This window comes from Ursus arctos, unplaced genomic scaffold (assembly GCF_023065955.2).
Source record: "Ursus arctos isolate Adak ecotype North America unplaced genomic scaffold, UrsArc2.0 scaffold_34, whole genome shotgun sequence".
Lineage (NCBI taxonomy): Eukaryota > Metazoa > Chordata > Mammalia > Carnivora > Ursidae > Ursus > Ursus arctos.
In genome coordinates, this window is record NW_026623030.1 from 30584333 (window position 1) to 30604329 (window position 19997).

At 60.9% G+C, this 19997-nt stretch overlaps 1 protein-coding gene across 1 annotated transcript in view; it reads right to left on the reverse strand.

Moving 5' to 3' along the window:
- The window catches only part of GALNT9 (polypeptide N-acetylgalactosaminyltransferase 9), a 69948-nt gene that overhangs the window by 35990 nt on the left and 13961 nt on the right, over window positions 1-19997 (reverse strand). Inside the window, exon 2 of the mRNA XM_026514639.2 lies at window positions 8827-9007. Within this exon, the coding sequence (XP_026370424.1) occupies window positions 8827-9007 (181 nt within the window). The remainder of the gene's footprint in view (window positions 1-8826; window positions 9008-19997) is intronic.

A 19997-nucleotide genomic window follows, 5' to 3' on the forward strand; every position in this document is an offset into this window, starting at 1 on the left:
CCGCCCCGCCCCGTCTCTCGCTCCAGCTTAAGCCAGTTTGAGATGGATCTTCTCCACGTGAGACTGAAGGGGTCCTGACCCAGCACCGGCCCCGGAACACACATCGCCCAAGCTCCTGGTGTGGCAAGAGGACCTTGCCTGGCCACACGGTGAGCTACTCCCGCAGCAGACAGGACAACTGTGGAGCCAGTGGGCTTGGCGCTGGCGCTCACAGCCACCTGTCTGACCGCCGCCCCATCTCAAGAAGGCTCCGTCTGTGAGAGCTGAGGTTCTCTCGGCAAGGGCTTCACCCTAACCCTGCCCTCCGCCAGGACACAGACAGTCCCAGCTCAGGGCCTCGGCTCCATGGGGGCAGGGAGAGGGCCACCCCCCAACCTGTCAGCTGAATTCTCAGCCAGCCCCGGGAGCTGAGACAGGTGTCCCCACAATCCTGAGAGGCCAGAGACCGAGCAGACCAAACACCACAAGCTCCTGAGAGGAGCAGACAAGCATCCCTGCCTCTCACAGCTCACAGGGCAGACGGCCCGGGACACACGAGGAAGGGTCTGCAGGGCCTTCCGGGAACGGTTCCTCTGTTGTTGAGGACAGACAAGATGCAGGAACAATTTGTTCTAGCCTTTCAGGAGGGTGTGGGGATGTGATACTGGGAGCTGCAGCAGCCATGCTGTGACCATGAGGTTGGATGTGGCAGAGCAGAGAACTGGGGAGAGCCGGGGCCCCTGACTGTCAGCCGCTGCCAGATGAACGACTCTGGACCCTGACTGCAGACTGCTGGTTACGTGAGGTCGGGAATCCCTTCACCGTGCGGCCACGTCTAGCTGAGCTGTCAGGATTTTCATCTGACATTGCTGTCACTGACAGAGACCATCCACTCTCTTTAGGGGGACCCCACTCTTCCCTGGGCTGTCATCCAGCCCAGGGACCTCAAACAGTGTGACGCACGGTCTCAAATAGCTGCGGTGGCCACCGCACTTCCCAAACGGGCCGCAGCAGCAGGCCGCACCCCTGTGCTCCTCTGCGGGGACCCTCCCACCGCAGCCACCTCCCACCCACAGAGCGCGGCGAAGCGAGGCCACATGCCTCTGAGCAGAGTCGTGAAGAGCAGGAAGCCTTTGTTTTGGGGGCCCCGAAGCACCACGGAGGCACCCGACTGCCGCACGGCGGAGCTCTGCTGGGCAGCTGGCGGTCAGCACCCACACGCGCGACAACCCCCAGGCGATGTCAGCCCCGCCACCGCCCCGCCACTGAGCTCCCAGCCATCGAGGGCCCCCGACCTCACACCCCTACTGAGTCCAGAAGGTCCTGCTCAGAGAGGCCACCCCCACGCATCTGAATTCCTGCCTCCGAGTCCATTAACACCGTTAACGATGCAGCCAGCAGCGGGGGACACGCGCTGGGCACACAGTGGGGGCTTCCTGCAGGTGGGCCGGGTGGACGCGTGTGCGTCAGGTCACCACTGGCGGAGAGGGGCTGAGCTTTGTGCAACAGGGCCCCTGGCTCAGACCCGCATTCCCCACCCGGAGCCGGAGCAGCAGGAAATCCACCACAGGACGTTTCTAAGAGGATTTACAAACCCACAGAGGAGCAGAAGTGGTTACGAGGCTCTTGAAAGCCTCTTCCAAGGTCTCGGTCAGAGCACATGGCAGGCACGTCCCGGCTGGCCTCACAGGAAATGGGGCCACGGCAGAGACACTAATGGAAATTTATGGGGACGCCCTTTGTGCAGCTGGAGAAGTACACGCAGGACGGAGAGGCAGCCCCCCCGGGAGAGCGGCGAGCTTCGCCTGCGGACAGCAGGACGCCCATCCATCTCCTGCCAGAGACGCCGGGTCTGGGGCTCAGCGCGGACCCCGGAGGCTGCACCTTCGAAGCCATGACGGATGCTTCTGGGAACAGCTGCCGGCGGGTTCTTGGAAGCACGTCGCCCGGGGAGCATTTCTGCCTCTTTGTGGATGTCTTCCTGGCGGCGGCACCTGCCTGCTGTGGGTGACACATTCCCACCCTCGCGGGAACGCCACACAAACACAGAATCCTTGACAAGCGAGGCCTCGGCGGGGCCTTCCCGCTGACCCGGCGGCAGAGGAGGCCGAGGCAGGACGCGGGGGGCAGACCCGTGCAGCAAGCCTCCCGAGTCCACGTGTCCATCCGGGCAGCAAGGCCTCCCAGGAACATATATGTGCGTGCACACACACGCACTCGCACGTGCACGGGTGCACACGTACACGCAGACATGTACACACAACTACGTGCACACACGCGGCATCTCACAGAGGCCCAGGCACACGCCGCAGAGACACGGCCCAGGAAAGACCCACGCTCGTGTCTGCTCGAGGTGCGGCTTGTGGAGCCAGGGGCGCACACGTACCATGGAGTCACTGGTGTGCGGCCGGCCAGACCCAGACGTGCACGAGCAAAGCAGCTGCGCTGCCCTGTCCCCGCCTCTCTTCACAGACAAGCCCACAGGCCGCGACGCAGCCCTCATCCCCATTGTGGGGCACGACTCACCTCGCCACCCTTGGACCTCAGAGCAAAGGCTGGCAGAGCCTGGCAGACCACACCCAAACCCGCACACGGGGGAGGCCCCTCCCACACCCCACCTCATCAGACCAGGCGGGTTGCGGGGTTGCGGGGTTGCGGGGTTGCGGGGTCACTGGCCCGCGTGCCGATGGGCCTGGCCACCACCTCAGCCTGGAGGCCGTCATGCACCTGGTGGAGGGAGCAGGCTGCAGGGGTGGCCGAGGCTGCCATGAGTCCCTGAGCCATCAGAGCCCAGGCGCACAGTCTCCGGGACCCGTGACCTCCAGCCCCTCCAGGCTCTCCCTCGACATCCCTGGGGTCACTGACCCGCCACGGGCCAGGGTCCAGCTCAGCTCAGAGGTCTTCCGTTGGCCGTCAGCCCCCGCAGCTCAGTGGGACCTCTGAGGGTGGACATAGCCCTCGCCCCCGGCAGGCTCCGGAGCTTGGTGTGAAGTGGGCTCTGTCCCCGTCCCAACTAATCCCCACTGCGAGGGAGCCCAGGGACAGGCAGCCCCCACTCTTTCCGTCTGGCTGCAGCAGGCGCGAGCCACCGCCTGCCCAGCCTCACCGGGGACCCCTGCCCTCTCCACAGGCACCTCCTTCCTGGCACAGACTGAGGGCTCCGGCGGGCAGACGGGAAGGGTGTCGCCTGTGAGAACCGACCGCCGGCCCAGAACGCCACTGGGGCTGCAGTTCGGTGCTCCCCAGTGAGTAAAGGAACCAGGCGCCTTTCCCTGAAAACAAGACCCACCTCACCCGCACGCCTCCGTGATGACACCCCGGTTTTCCCATCTCCTCGTCTGAGACACCGGCCTCCTCTGACCCCAGACACAGGAGGCATCGGGAGCCGGGAGCCGGCACGAGGTAACGGACCCCAGCTCCCCCCGCACGCCATCCCTCAATCTGACTTATTGGGGCTGAGAGCCAAGCCGCTCGCCACGCAGACAGTTAATATGCACGAACGCTCCGCAAACACGTGGCGGGGGGACATTACTGCACATGATGGAGGACAGGCTCGGGCTGGGCTGCTCGTCTTTATGTCCTGTTTAATTTGGGTTTGCCAGTCTCCCTTCTACTATCCCGTGGGCCAGTCTTCATAATCAAGATCTATGTTATGTGCTTTGTGGCATAATTAAAGCTGCTGCTTCATTAGAAAAGCTACCTACCTCCAGACACAGGGACATCAATAATGTAGCTAATGCAAGAAAGCACGTGAGGACTTCGGCTTGAGAGCGGACAGAATCGTCGGTCGGGCAGGCACACGTGCACACACGCATACACGCACACACGCAAACACACACGTATGCACACGCATGAACACGCAAGCACACGCACACATGGACACGCACGAGCAGACACATGTGTGCGCACGCATCAACATGCGTACACTTACACACGCGGGCACACGTGCGCACACGCATACATGCACACATGCAAACACACGTATGCACGCACATGAACATGCACACAGGCAAACACACGCAAACACACGCACACATGGACACGCACGCACACGCAAACACACGCACACATGGACACGCACACACACGCAAACACACGCACACATGGACACGCGCGCGCACATGCACGAGCAGACAGGCGTGCGCACGCATCAACACGCGTACACTTACACATGCGGGCACACGTGCGCACACGTTAACACATACATGAATTGCACACGTAGGCACACATGCCTGCACACTCCCACGTCCCATGTGTGTTTCTAGTGGCTGCACCTGTCAGAATCCAACACAAGACCATTGCTCATTGGACGGGTGGGCTCCACGTGGATTAAAGCCATTTAGGGAATCAAAATCTGAAAGCTGAACACGGGCATAGATGGAACTTGCATTTACGTATTTATTCAGTTGGTCATCCACAGACACTTGCTGAGGGCCTACTAAGCGCCAGGTGTGTCTCCTGACGTGTGGCCACACAAAGGCTCCCACAAACACGTACTAGCGGCACGAACCGAGAGGTCAGCATTCTGCGATGGCCCATCCCAGCCTTCCTCCTGCGGGCTTGTCACCGACAACTGTGTGACGACGTCCAACCCAGCTCCTGGGCACAGCAACCCTGATCTGATCCCCATCACGGCTCCTGGAAGGCCTCCGCGGGCAGTCCTGGGCCAGGGGCTGTGCAGGGGCCGTCAGGTGGGCTGAAATGGGGCCGTGGGGGCTGCAGCAGAGGCTTCAGGACAGGCAGACCACTTCTGTGGAGGCTCACGGGCCAGGCCAGTGCTGGGCTGGGCAGGGTGAGGCCGTGGAAGCCCCACCACTTCACCTCTGCCCTCTATTGGACGACCAGCCACAAAGCCCATCCAATCTCAGGGGAGGGACGTACAGTCCACCCCTTGAGGCAGGGGAGGGGGCAGATTCCAGAAGGCAGTTTCCCTTTCATGCCTGGCTTATGTAGAGAAGATGAGATTCTGGGGGGAAATGCATGGGACACCACAGGGCTCAGCAAACTGTGGCCCATGGGCCCGATCCAGACTTGACCCTTCCTGCCTCAGCTTCCCCGTCTGTGAAATGTGGGCACTATCGGTCCTCGCGGCCTTGCTATGGGGTTGAGTGAGTCCGAGCCTGTTCTGCAGGAGCATTCTGCAGCACACCCGTCTTCGATAAGCCCCAGGGCAATGATCGGGCGCCCCACTCGCTGAGCTGCACAGGGAGTGGGTCTCCCCAGGATGGCTGAGGCCTGCGTTCGAAGCCGAGGTCCCACGCAGGCTGTCCGTGCATGACTAAGCCCCACGACGCCGTCCGCTGGGGGACGACAGTGACAGCAAGTCCAGAGAGGCCCAGGAGCCTGGCGGGACAGCAAGGGCTCGGAAGGGCTTCTCTCTGGTTTCTAGTTTGTCATCCGCACGCGCACTGGGTGGGGGGGGGGTCTGTGCACGTCACAACATCAAAGCCTCCCCGTTTCTTTTTGGGAAAGAAATGGATACAAATAAACATGTAAGAAAATGGAACCCGCATTCCCTGTTCAGGGGGCAGAGAGCTGTGCCCCTTCCAATCAGTGTCTGTAAACCAGGTTTCTATCAATTAAGGTGCATTGTAAGTGTCGGCTCTTTCAGAGTTCGCCCTGATGTCTACTTCTGTAACGTGGCGCTGACAGGGAACTGATCACTCCTGTCCGGTTTTATTTGGGCAGACGGAGCCTTCCTGAAGAGGGGGCCTGTGCCGCACGAGGGAAGGAGGGTGAGGCTCAGTCCTCAAAGGGAAAGCCAGAGGGGCACCTGCGGCTCAGGAAACCCCAGCACAGCGAGATGCCGGAGGAACGCGCTCTGAAGACTCAGGGGTGTGCAGGCATGTGCCAGACGGAGCACGGAGAGCCCGTTAAGAAGCAGGAAACAGGGGTGCCTAGGCAGCTCAGTCAGTTAAGTAAGCATCTGCCTTCAGCTCAGCTCGCAATCCCGGGATCCCAGGATCAAGTCCCATATCAGGCTCCCTGCTCAGTGGGGAGACGGCTTCTCCCTCTCCCTCTCTCCCCAGCTTGTACTGTCTCTCTCAAATAAATAAATAAAATCTCTTAAAAAAAAAGAAGAAATGTAATCCAAATGCTTGAACAAAAGATTTAAAAATATATGTGTGTGTGCTAATTTACTACAGAGCCTAGAGAACTTTTCATGTATTTATAATTTACTGAAATGTTGGCTTCAGGAACAGCTGGATCCAGGTGCTCCTGCTATGGCACTGGAACCTGACTCTTCCCCACCTCCCAGCTCTGCCACACCCTGCACTGGGTTTTTCCTTGGGTTCCATGGGCGGGCTGTGGGAACGCCAAGCTTTCCCCCTCGTAATGGTAAGATGGTACAGCCCCCCCAGGTTGCCATTATTGCAGTTTTACTTTGGCTGAAAAGCCTGATTTTTTCCCCAGTGACCTCAGGTAATTCCAACATGCACTCCGATTGGACAGCCCAGACCGTACGACAGCCCTGAGCCAGCGGCTGTGGCTGGTGGACATAATGCTCTAATTGCCTTAACCCTGAGCGACGTGACCCACCCTGCAGCTGGAACTGAAAGTTTCCATGGGTTCCCATGTGGGAAGGGGGAGCTGGCGCCCCAAGAAAGAGAACCAGATTCCAGGGAGGCAAATAACAGCATCCATGGCACACACTCACGTCTGTTCTATAAATGCCGCACTCTGACGCCGGAGGACGCAGCGGGACCGCCAGGACAGCCCTGCCCCAGCCCAGGGCTGGCGATGGCTGGACAGTCAGAGGGCCAGTGCCCTTAACCCCGTGAGCCTAAGGGAGATGGGCACCACTCACTTGACAAGTCACCTACCCTGTGCACAGGAAGGGGTTAACGTGGCAGGTTGGCTTGTCCATAAATACCTGCGCACAGGAAAGGTCTGGCCCCTGCCAGCTCCTGGGAGGCGCCTTCTGAGTCCTCGGGACACTGTGCCTGACAAGAGTGTCATCGGTAACGGGGGGCCTGGGGCCACACGGGAGAGTCTATTCTGCAGTGTGATCTACGCTGGAGCCTGAAACAGTGTCAGCCTGACCTCTGGGGGCTGGGGACCCTGGACAGCGGGGCTGGAGTGGGCCCCCTGTTGCCACAACTCACAGGTGTGGTCACGCGCCCTTGCTGGGAGGGTTCCGTGTGGTCTCGGGGCGCCCCTGGGAGTGGCGGCTGGGAACTCCCGCCTGCTCCCCCGCCCCGCCCTCTGCACTCTTCTCTGCAAGGTTAGCCTGTCCTTCGGCAAACCGCAGCGGGAGTGAAACAGCGCTGCCCAGGGCTGTGAGTGCCTTCCTTGACTCACTGAGCCTGGGTGGTCTTGGGGTCTCTGGAAGGCACCGTGGGTGCCCAGACGCCGGAGCCAGAACTCCACTCCAGCCTCTGAGAGAACCTTATTGAGGTCACCCTCCAAAGGTGAGGGCACACTGGGGAGCGCTCAGAAACTGCCACGCACACTGACACACGTGCATACACAATCCACACGCGTGTGCACAGAGGCACGCTCACGCACACGCTCAGAGCACAGACAGGGCGCGCCCGGAATCTGAGCCACTCAGGCGGTGTCGGCGACTCCGTCACATCTAGACATCACCTGCATTATTCACTTAGCATGTTTCTTCAAATTGGCCTGTTTTATACCTAAATACATTTTTTACTCAGAAAAGGAATGTTTATTCCATGTCACAAAAGGAAAGCCGTCATCACTCATGCCGGATTGAGGGGACGCATGAAAACAAAACAGTGTTCTCACATGCGGCGTGGGGCTGAGGCCTCAGGAGTGCGGGAGCTCGGGGTCCGCCCGGACAAAGCGGAACGCCTCTGGGATGAAGTCCCAAGAGGAACAGGAGAGGTGGCCTCTCACCTGTGGCTCCGTGCTGTCCAGGGCACAGGCTGCACCGACAGCCGGTCGGAGCACAGGGTGGAGGGAACCCCCGGGGCTAGGCCATGGGGGAGGCGCACTCTGGCAGCCATCGCTCACTCAGCAGACCGCCCCAGGGCACCTCACCCCTCGGTCTGGGGAGGCAGCGCCCTGCCCTCCAAGCAGTGAGTTCCTGCTGCCTGGCCCCGAGGGGCAGCCCACCTGCAAGCGTGCCCCCCCTGTACCACACCCAGGGCACACCTGCTCAGGCTTCCTCCTCCCCGGCTCCCAGGACCACTCCCCAAACACAGCCTCTAAAACACACTCCAAACAATGGCCTCGGGCCCGCAGTCCTGGTTGGCTCCAGGGCCGGCCCCGCCCCCACTGCTGAGAGCACCCCAGGCGCCCAGGGTCCCTGGGGCCGGTGGGGTCTCTGCAGACGGAGCCACAGAGAGGAGCCCGGCCAAGCTGCTGGCCTGGAGGGACTTTACTCAAGTAATGATGTCCACTTAATATGGCATTTTGTTCAAATTTCACCCCCGCCAAGGTACCTAATGAGCTTTCAAACAGGATGCGATGCTCGCAGAGCAGGCCTCCTGAGAGGCCACGAGGCAAGGCCACAGCCAGCGACAGATATGGGGTGGGAGGGCCAGGGGTTCCAGGCCCACGGATGGAAATGGCAGAGAGCTTTAGATGGGGGGGGGCGGCAAGCCAGCAGGTGAGCCCTGAGGTCCCAGCGGCAGCACCGGTGTCCCTGTGTCGAGCGGTGACAAGGCACAGCCCTGCTCTCTTAGGCCTGCACACGGCGGTGTGGACAGGACGCCTGCGACCCACCGAAAGCAGAGACACCAGAGGGCAGGACGGTGGCAGGGCAGATGCGATGTGCCTGGGGTGCCTGCCTGCGCAACCGTGCAAACGTGTCCGTGCTCCAGGAGCCCACGGCGCTTGGGGCAGGGCCTGGGGGCGCCTGGGAGGCAGCCGCGTACTCACTTTTTGGGCCTGTAATCCGGGATGGTCCTGTCCAGGGAGATGCGGTCGCTGAGCTGTGCGTTGTACCCATATTCCTCGTACTTGCTCTCTGTCTCCTGGCTGTCCTCACGCAGCGTGGCCGCCATGCCGCCCTGGCCCAGGCCCCCGGGCCCCTCCACCAGGCCAATGGGCTTGGCGAGGCCTGGCGGGAAACAGGAAAGGAAGGCGGTCAGGCAGGCCCCCGCACCCTCCTGCCCTCCCCAGCCTGTCCCCAGCCTTGGCGGCCGCCACTTTCTTCCAAGCCCAACTCTAGAAATTCAAGGAAAGTATATTAATTAAAAATTTTTTTCAATAAAAGGAAGTTAACTTTAAAAATGCAAAGTGGGGCGCCTGGGTGGCACAGTGGTTAAGCATCTGCCTTCAGCTCAGGGCGTGATCCCGGCGTTATGGGATCGAGCCCCACATCAGGCTCCTCTGCTAGGAGCCTGCTTCTTCCTCTCCCACTCCCCCTGCTTGTGTTCCCTCTCTCGCTGGCTGTCTCTATCTCTGTCAAATAAATAAATAAAATCTTAAAAAAAATAAATAAATAAAAATGCAAAGTAATTGCCCACCTGCTCCCCGACCCTTGTGCTGTTGGTCTTTCTGACGTCACTGCACGCACACAGGGGGACGCTACCTGGAGCGTGTGGCCGCAGCCTCCTGGGAGCCCCAGAGCTCCCGACAAAGAGGGCATGGAGGCGCCCCGGACGGCGGAGAGGGACGGAGCCGACCTGGGAGACCAGGCTGGAGAAGAGGCCTGTGCGCACGCGGCTACCTGGGAAGGCCAGGCCTGGGGTTTGTTCTTCCGGAACGTTCTTCTAAGTGGCCACGTGTGCCAGAGAGGAGCGCAGCTGGAGTGGAGACACGCACATGTGGGGGACGGCCCCTGGCTCTCTCTGGGACGGGTGACTCGGGCGTGCTGGCTCTGGGAGTGAGGCCGCGGGGCACCACCATTCAAGCCGCGGAAAGGCGGGAAGGGCTCTGGCTCGGCTGGGCAGTCCCCCAAGTGCAGGCTCCAGGGCACGCGGGCGGGGGGCTCTTCCCTGCGCCAACCGCCCCCTTGGGTTTGTTACAGGAATGAAACAAGGGGGCCACGCAGTAAGGGGCGCAAGCCGAAATCAAGTTGCACGGGCCTCCAGGATGCACCAGCCCCAGAATAGCCAGCCCTCAGCCTCGCGGACCGGATGTCCCGCCCCGGAACCGCAGGCACCTTCCCGTCAGCCTGCGCAGCTGCCCTGCTTACGGCGCCGGCGCAGGAGGAGAGCTCCGGGCGCCTGGACCTCACAGTTTTCTGGAATATTCCATCTTGAGCTGGCAAACCGTGTTGGTATTTATGTAGGACCGAAGGACACCCACAGCATGTAAAACTGAAAAATTGCATGACACACAAATTACTTCCGCTTCTTATTTTAATGTTGCAAAAATATATATACAATCACGCTACTTTTAAACGTCCCTGCTGCATTTTCCACTTTGCAAATCTGTAAATAGCCACCTCCCAAAGGCGGATGTGCCCCCGAACCTGAGGGGGCAGCAGTGTCGCGGATCATGGCCAGGCCCCTCAGGGGGCTCCGCTGCCCAAGGTGGGGGCCTGGGGGGGCGGGGAACCCAGGGTGTGGAGGCAGAGGGATCCCTGGAGCGTGGGTCTGGGAGTGGAGCCTGGAGGTTGGTTCCGCAGGTGGGGGGGGGGAGTGGGGGAGGGGGCTGGGGGCGTGAGGGCCTGAGGGTGGGGGCTGGGGCTTGGGGGCTCGAGGGGGGTGGATTCCAGAGGGGGTAGGGTCTGAGGGTAGGGGCGGAGTGCTGGGGGGGCCTGGGGGCATGAGGGCCCTGGGGTGCGGCCCTAGGGGGTTCGGAGGGTGGGGCCTGAGTGTGGGGTCGGGAGGTGGGGGGTGCGGGGTGGGGGCCAGGGTTTGGGGGCAGGGGAGCCCTGGGGCGGGAGCCCCAGGGGATGGGGCTTGAGGGTGGGGACCGTGCGGGGGGGGGGGGGCTGGGGGCGTGAGGGCCGGGGGGGGGGGGAGAGACCCCCGCAGTGGGGTGGAGGGCGGGGCCTGAGGGTTGGTGGACCCCAGGAGTGGGGTGGGCCCGGGGTCCGGGGCGGACAGGGCTGGGCTGGAGGAGAGGGAGGACCCAGCTTGTACGGGGTCAGGCCCCGAAAACTCACGGGGCTGCTTCCTGTCACTGTCGCTTGTAAAAGGGAGACACGCACACGTGAGACACTCCTAACGGTGCGGAGAGCTATGAAAAGGGACGGGACGGGGGGTGTCCTGGGCAAGCCCCAGTCTGCAAAGGACGTGACTTTGCCGGTTGTCCGCACGCGTGGTAGCTTCAGGGTCTGGCTCTGGCTCTGTGGGGGGACTGCCTCCCAGGACGTCCGCAGGGAGCGGGAGGCTCAGTCCGCCGCCCCCCTCCTCCTCCCTCCACTCTTCCCTGCTGCACCTCTATTCTCGGTTGTTCCGGGGTCACCTTTGTGACTTTGGGGGAGCACTTTGGGCTCTATTTCTGGAAGTGTCACTTTAGACAGCGTCTGTCCGCTCCCTAGCAGGTTAAAGGAACGATTAGCCTTCCCCCGGGACTTCTGCTCCGTGGGTATAGGTTTCAGTTATATACATTTTTCAGTTATGGGGACGTGCAAACGTACGGGGATAAGCTAGAGGTTAGTCAGCAACGCTTAAAATTTTGTCACGAAGGTAGACTCTGTGGCAAGTGTTCTTACAACAATAAAAATCTTAAAAATAACACATGGAATTACCCCCAGGAGGACGGAAATAGCTACACCGTAGCTTTCACGTTGTCTGGTGTTGTCAAGGTCACTTAGAACAGCTGACTTTGCTCTACAGCCTCGCCCAGCTCCCCACGGCCGGTCTGCAGGTGGGTTCTAAAATGAGGAGCGAGCCCACCTCACCACCCTGTTGCTGGCTGTGGGGCGAGCATCGGGGGAGCCACGGAGCCCACGCGGCCCAGCCTGACCACACTCACGCCCCTCAGCGGAATGTCCAGGCAGCCTCGCTTGCTCTCCAGACACGATTCATTCCCCAAAATCATGTGCGTTTTGGTTGGCTTTAGGCTTGGATGTTGACTTTCTGTGCACTTTTCCGGGTGGAGAGGTAAGGCTGCTTAGTAACAATATTCATGAAGCACGGGCTTCAGGCACAGGACTGCGGCCAACAGTCACGCCTGGCCACGTCCCGGGCCCGGACAAGAGCCGTGTGCTCAGAGGAGGCCGGCCGATTCCAAGGGGATGGGAGGCAGGAAGCCTGTGACACAGGGCAGCCCACGACGCCAGCGTTCCCTAAAGTCTGAAATTTGCACAAGGGTGTTTCCTCGGTTTGGGTGCTTTTACGGAAAGTGAAAGATGGATGTCCCCGTCAGGAGGGAGCCCCCCAAACATGCATGTGGACGGAGGCGCAGAGGGCAAGGCCCTGGGAGCCCCTTGGTCCAGTTCGAGCCTAGCAGGTGGTCCTGAGTGTCCGGGGGCCAGGCCTTAACCCCAGACTGCTGGTTTGTGGGAGATGGGGTCCCGGGCAGCTTTGGGGTGCTGGGGTCCCTCATCAGCTCTTAGACACACTCTACTGCTTCTCCTTGGCAGTAATCGTGCTATAAAGTCCCCGAGCATGGACTTCGTTGCCCCCAGGGAGGCATCACCACCGCCAGGCTCTGGTCACCACATTTCCATCAGCCCGCCAATATGCCCCGTGGTTTTCCGTGTGTTTCTGTCAACGTCACCTCACTGAACCTGTTCTGCGGACTCGCTAGCCGGCGGCGTATGGCTCACGTGGGAACCAAGCCTTCGCAACACCCGCGTGTTCTCAGCAAGGCGCAGCCTCCGCCTCTCTGCCCCCGTCCTTCAGCTGCAGGCCTGGGGCCGTTAGAAACAGCGGAACCACGCGAGAAAGAGGTGCTGACAGACCTTGCATGGGACGCTGGCTCAGGTGGGAGCGTTGAGGCACCGCCACGCCTCGTCCACCCCGGGGCCGGCCTCAGACTTCCCGCCACTCCGCCTGCGCCCTCCAACCCCCCGAAGACCACCAGGCACCGACCTGGATATAAACAAACCCAGGAAGCGGGCGGACAACCGACGCAGCACCGCCCGCGGAGTGACCGATTGAGCCGCAGAGCGTGGGCAGCGCCTGGGCCCAGCGGCCGCACCCCTGGGACCCACCACCTCGGTGGGGTGGGGCACAACGTCCCTGTTCCCGCCACCGCCCTCGCGGGCTCATCTCTCATTACTCAGGCCACCAAACGGCCCGCAGCCGTGTGGGCTGGTCCTGGGGACCTGGAGGTGTGGAGACGGGGTCTCTGCAGAGGTCATCAGTTAAGACGAGGTCATCATGAATTGGGGTGCGTCCTAACCCGACGACTGCCGTCCTTGTAGGCAGAGGGGATTTTGGATGCAGACGCACGCCAAGAGAAGATGGCCACGTGACCACCCAGACAGAGACTGGAGGGATGTGGCCACCGCCAGCGAACTCGTGGGGCCCCCAGGAGCTGGAGGAAGCTGGAAGCACCCTCCCCTGGGGCCCTGCCCAACCTGGACTTCAGGCATCTGGCGTCCAGACGGTAAAGCAATGAATGTCTGTTGTTTCGAAGGTCGGGAGCGCGGTGCTTTCTCCTGGCGGCCCTGAGAACTGACCGGCAGACCCGCCGCCCACATGGCTGCTCAGACCTGGCCCCACTGCTCAGACTTGCCCCCAGCAGGCTGTGACAACGGGACGGGACGCACGGATGGGAACCGCCCCTCTCGTGGGCCGGCCCTCGGCCCCTCTGGAGGCAGCGCAAAGCGCAAAGGCCCCCGGGCATCCAGAGCAGGAGGGAGGGGCGGCTTTTCCTGTTCAAAACCCTCCACTTCCTGGTGCGGGGGAGCCCCAGACTCCTCGTTCCACCCTTGAATGAGAAGTGATTTTGAGAACAATGGGGGATTTGCATGCATTAGCTCAGCCTTTGAAACATCCGTCCAGCTGACTTCTCCGGCAATTAAACAGAAGCCACATCTCCTGCTTGTTACCCTGGGACTTCTGGGGGTCACGGGCTGGTTGTGACAGCTGACGGTCATCACACGGGACGCCCGTGTGGCCCTTGGGTCCTACCCCAGTGCTTTTATCTCCGCATTTCACAAGCGGACACCTGAGGCTCACCGAGGCCACACGGCCTCCTACCCACGCGCTTTAAACGTCAAATTACCTCAAAGAAGAATTTTCAGGGGAACCAGTGACGGTCACCAGTTGTACATTTTGACATCGAGGATGTTAATTACAGCCGCCTATTACTTTCAGTACCATTTCATGCTGCGCGCCGGCAACGGTAGGAGGGACAGCCCCTCGCGGAGCGTTTTCACGGAGGCACCTGGTTTGTGAGCGCAAGGCTGTGTGTCCATCACGCGCCTCTGCACCAGGTCCGCGTGCTCTTGGGGGAGCCCCGGGAGTGTGCTGTAGATGGCCACAGGAGGCTCTCGGACACCTGCTCATGGACACGTGCGCCTCGAGGACACTGCCCCTCTGGGCAGGTCAAGGGGCTCCCCCGATCATGCGGCCACCCCTCCCCAGTCCTTGCCCCCCGCCCCGGTCGGGTTGGAGACAAACACCCACAGCCGCGTGGCATGAGGAGAGGGCAGCTGGCCGTGGAGAATGAGTGTGGCCCCGTGGCGGTGATGTGGAAACTAAGGAGAAAGAGAAATTATGACATTTCCTTACTACCTACAGTCCATTGACGAGTCCTGGAAACAGAGTGACCTTCCTCTAGGGACTCAGCTGAGGGCAACAGGCAATCGTAGCCCGACCCCCAGGACCCTGTGAGTCTACGTGAACATATAAAAATCCCTTTGAAACGTTCCTTTATCTCTAAACCCCCAAGATACATGTTGGCAATCATCCCCCAAGCTTATGACCCACCGATACACACCCGAAGGGTCTCATGACTCAGCTTTTATTAGACGGTAATAAATGACCTTTCCCAACACTGGCTAGCCCCTCAAGGTCCTGGAAACCTTGCTTCCAAAATTCCTTAGAGATTTCCTTTCTCCCTAACCCCTCCCAACTTGAGGGTACATACTGGGCCACTCCTCATGACCCTGTGCAGCTCTTTCTGCCCACAGGTCCTGCCCCGTGCTTGAATAAAACCACCTTTTTGCACCGAAGGCTCTCAAGTGTTCTTTCTTGGCCGTGAGCTTCGATCCCATCTTTCCTACACCAACACACCCAGACTGAATACTAGCCCAGGCTGGGCGCATCTGGGGGACCCCTTTTCACATCCGAGAGGGGCCGCACGCCTCTCAAAAACTGAGCTTCCAGCAGGCATTCTGGAACCTTCTTCAGCTGGGCAGGAAGCCGTGACGACCAAGCCCTCCCCGGGTCCTCCAGTACCGCGATGCGCTGGACGTGGCGTTGCTCAGGGAGAGGGTCAGGACGGGGTCAGGAGGACGCGCCCACACTCCGTCCTCCTGCTGGAGAAGTCTGTGTTTTGCTTTCCGCTTCCACTTGGAATTACTGCCAGAAGTGTCGTCTCCTCTGTTATTATATACAAGACCGCATCTAATTAATAATTATCTTCTACAGCGTACTATCCCATGGAACGGATGCATAAATATTCGCTTCGCGGGTCCTCCGTGCGTGTACGTTGGTTTGGTGGCTTGTTCGGCTCTAGCTCTCTCCGGGGCCAGCCCCCTCCCGCACCCGGTGTGGTTGTCACCCCCGGTTCCAGCAGACACTTCATCCCGCGGGACACAGTGACGGCCGACGGTGGGCATGTGCCGAGTGGGTCACGTCACCAGCAGAGAGCGCCCCTCCTCTGGTATCTCGAGCACCCAGAACAAGGGGCGGGAGGGCCAGCTTTGTCTGCACAAAGGGGTTCCGCCCACTCAGGTGCCCTCCATCCTGGAGCAGGTGGCCCGGAGCTTGGCGGGCTAAGGGAGAGCAGCCCGCGGCGGAGCTTGGGCAGACGGTGGCTCTCCCAGGGGCCCGGCTGGCCCAGGGGTCCTGGTAGAGGCGGCAGAGGTGGGCCCCCGGCTATGGGCTATGGAAAGCGAGTTGTCAGGGTCGGGCACCCACTGCTTCTAGAATGTTCTCTGCTCTGGGGCTCTTGCTTAGTGAGCCGGGTTTGGTTTCAGAGGTCCTTGTGGTCGTGGGAGGGGAGCGTGTGCTTTCGCCAAAGGCCTCCAGAAGCCCACAGCCTTTTGCTTCTATGAATGATCATGTGAAGCTCCTGTCACGTGACCCGAGGGAGCGCACGTTCTAATTACGAGAGACAATCTGGAAGCCGTCACAGCGAGGAGGTGGCCGTGTCTGAGATCCGAGAGCTCCTACTCACACGTGGGAACCCGCGGGGCCTGGCCCAGGGCCGGCAGCAGCCCGTCGGGGGTGGACTCGGGTGCTGGGCTGAGGGACTGGGGCCGCTGCCCAGACACCATCACTTGACTTACGAGAACACGGTGGCTGTCCCTCGGTACCTGTGTCGCGGGGCTGGGAGTGGGTGCCCCGTGCTCCAGACCTGACTCAGCCTAAGACAGCAGATCTTCCAGCCTTCAAGAGAAGGCCGCAAGACAGGTGCAGCTCTGAATATCGGCAACTCATTCGTGTTTTCAAAAAAATAGCATTAAGTTAACAAAGAGGGTCTGCCTCTGTCAGCTCGGGGGCTGACATAATGGCTCCCAAAGATCCTCCTTCAGTGGGGCTTTGCAGATGGGATCACCGCAAGGACCCTGAGAGGCGGCGATGTCCGGGGTCGTCCCAGAGAGACCTACGCGCCATCAGATGCCCTTGAAGCAGAGAGGCGGAGGGAGGTTTGACGCGCAGTCGAGGGGACCACGAGATCTGAAGACAGAGCCCGGATGGAAGGGACGCCTGGGCCCCCAGAAGCTGGAAGGGGCTGGAAGGACCCTCCCTTGCAGGCTCGAGAGAGCCCAGCCCTGGCCACAGCTCAGTGTTAGCCCAGGGACACCCATTTTGGGCTTCTGACCTCCAGAACTGTGAGAGAATAAATCTGGGTTGCTTTAAGCCCGTCAACATGCGATGATTTGTCCCGGCAGCCCCTGGCACAGAGCAAGGGACCGGGGCAGAGGGCATGCCATCAGTGCTGTGCCCCCGGGGATCCCAAGGCCTGGTGCAGCCTTCGGAGCTGTGTGTGTAACCACCACACCACACTGCCTCGGCCCCGGGGCTCCTCACGTTGGTACGGTGACCTTGTGGGCAGCCTGCAGTCCCCTGACGGCTCCCCCAACCTGCGTGCCAGGAGGAGGCAGGGAGGCACAGACCCCTGTGCTCCCAGGGACAGGGACGGAGGAACCAGCAGGTGCAGGGGCGGCTCCCAGTGGCCGCATTCAGGGCTGGGAGGCTAGGTCTGGAGTCGTCCCCGGACCCACGGAGCCGGGGCCCAAAACAGCTGTTTCTACGGACGGCCTGGACATTTCAGAGGAGCGCAGCCAACACGGAGGGCGCGGGAGGGGCTCGGGGCTCCGAGCAAGTCTCAGCGGCACTGCCCCACGAGAGAGGTTTCCGGTGCAAGCCTGGGCTCCCGGCTGCTGTGGAAGGATCCAGCCGCCCGACGGCACGCATGTGTCGGGCACAGGGCCCACACAGGCACCGGTGCTCAGCTCCCCGCCCCCAGCCCGTTTCGCACGGCTGCCTAGAGGTTAAGGGGTTGTGCCCTGGATGGGTGGTGAGGGCGGTGGGTTGAATAGTGGCCCCAAAAGCTGGAGCCCGTGGGTGTGGCCTGATTGGGAACAGGGCTTTGCTGGTGTAAGGTAAGTACTTAGAGACGAGGGCGCCCGGGGTTAGGGTGGACCCCAGATCCGAAGACCCGTGTCCTGATCATTTAGGGGGGCTCGAAGAGACACACACACGGAGGAGAAGCCACACGGGGATGGAGACGAGATGGAGTCAAGCCCAGGAACGCCCAGGAGGGCCGGGAACCACAGGAGCTGGAGAGACGCCTGGAACACATTCTCCTCCCCCCCCCCCCCCCCCCCGAGCCTCCAGGAGGCGTCAACCTGCCAACACTGATGTCAGGCTTCTGGCCTCCAAACCGGGAGGGAAGAAATCCCTGCTGTTTCAGGCCACCATTTGTGGTCATCTGTTATAACTGCCAGCAGGACCCTCATATACGGGGGGAGGAGGAGGGGGAATGGGGAGGGGCAGAGGGGGAGGGTGTGGGACAAGAGGGGAGGGGAGGAGGGGGAAGAGGAAGGGACGGAAGGTGTGGGTAGGGAGGGGGAGGGGGCATGGGGGAAGGAGGGGAGAAGTTCTAGGGAAAGGGACAGGGGCGGACACTCTGGATGCTTGGCCAGCATCTATTTTCTCCATCCTTTTCATTAGTAGAACCACAGTTCGTTTGGGGCAGAAATGAGTTCAGCTAAAATGCTCTGCTCCCTGGGCTGACCTTGCAGCCAGGGCTGGCATGGGACCAAGATCTGATCAATAAGATTTAAGTGGAATTTGCTGGGTGGAGTTTCTGGGAAATATGTCTAAAAGGCACAGACTCAGCTGGCGTATGTGGGGTTTTTTTTTGCCTTTTACCTGCGGTCCCTACCCCTTTCTCCTGCCTGGAACTAGGACTCAATGCCCGGGGCTGGAGCAGCCACCCTGCAACCATGAGGCTGAATGCCACACACTAGGAAGGGAGGGGCTGGAACCAAACGGGTTTGGGCCCTTGAGGACAGCCCTGAGGGGAACAGACCCCACTGCAGTCAGGCCGTGGGCATCGGGGCTGCTACAACACCGTCAATTCCGTCTCCCAGAGATGGCAGGGAGTAGGCTCTGCAGCCAGGGGCCAGCTGCCTCCCTGCAGTGCCCCCTCCCCCAAGGAGGCCGGGGCTGGCCATTCTGGGGCCCCTTCCAGCCCCTCCCCAGAAGAGTCGCGTCACAGCTGCAGCCCACGCCTCCCAGACAGGGTACTAGCACACATGGGTGGCTGCAGAGTCTTCAGTGCGGGCGGAAGCGCGGGAGGAAGCGCGGTTTTCAAGCCCCCAGCTTCTTTGAGTCACAGATCCCATCTGTCACAGTGACTTCAGCCAACATTCCAGGAGGAGACAGCCCCAGTCAGACGCTGCGGTCACAGCTAATCTGGGGGGGGGGGCAGAGCAGAGGGCCTCGGGAGGCGGGGAGGCCAGCCCCACCCACGAGGCTGGGCAGGAGTGCCCTCAGCATCCAGGTCCCCCGCGTGGCAGGCCAGCGGACCTGGCCACCCTGGATCCACCAAGAATCTTAGATTTGAATCAACACGACCAGTTGCTAAAAAGCAATAAATATCTGACAAGATGGGAAGAAATTACAAGGACAGACGTGAAGAGAAATGGGAATCTGTGAGACGAGTGCTTTTTCGGAGGGGGGATGGGTTGAGGAGGGGGGTCGTCCTGAATACCACAAACTCCACGTTTCAAAGGGAGAAGAATTCAGGGGGCCAGATGGCTCCCTGTGTGGGGCACGCTGCCTTGGACGGGGTGGGAGGGTCCACTCACAGCCCCGGGAGCCTGGAAAGGCAGGCGCAAAACTCCTGTCTACCATGGGTCCCACAAGGCTGAGGACTGACGTCCCCTGACGGCGACCACACCTGTCACACATGCCAGGGCCCCGCGCAGAGGCGGAGAGGACGGGCTGCCCCCACTACCCTCACGCCTCAGGTCGCCTGGCAGGTGGGACTCCAAGGCTCGCAGTGGACAGACCGCCTCTCACCGGCCAGGGCTCCAGGCCGTGCCCTCTCGCATACTCGACCTTGGTGGGCGCCTTCGTGGGGAGAGTGGGGTGGAAACAGCAGTGAGCAGGGCACCCCGCCCGCGCCCAGCCCCTCTCTTGCTTTGCCCTATAAAAATGTAGGCCAATCCGACACGGCTGCTATTAGTTTTGATGGTTGCAAAGTGGACGTAAAAGCAGCAGGCCCGCGTGGCTTTGTGGGCGGTGGCTCTGCCCCGGGTCCACGCACCCACTCCCCATGTGCTGGATTCCATCTCAGGCAGGTCTGTTAAGGGTCTCGGGGGACCCAAACTTGTGTCGTGTTGTCAGTAGCCGAAGACGGACCGCCCTTCGGGAACCGTGAAGTCATGAATATTTTGCAGGACGTGGCAGTACCTGTAAGATATATTCTCACTTGAGACCAGCCGAGTGCTTGATAAATCTTCATACGTAACGTGAATATTTATGGGGCCGGAGCACGCAGAATAAGGAGTGCTG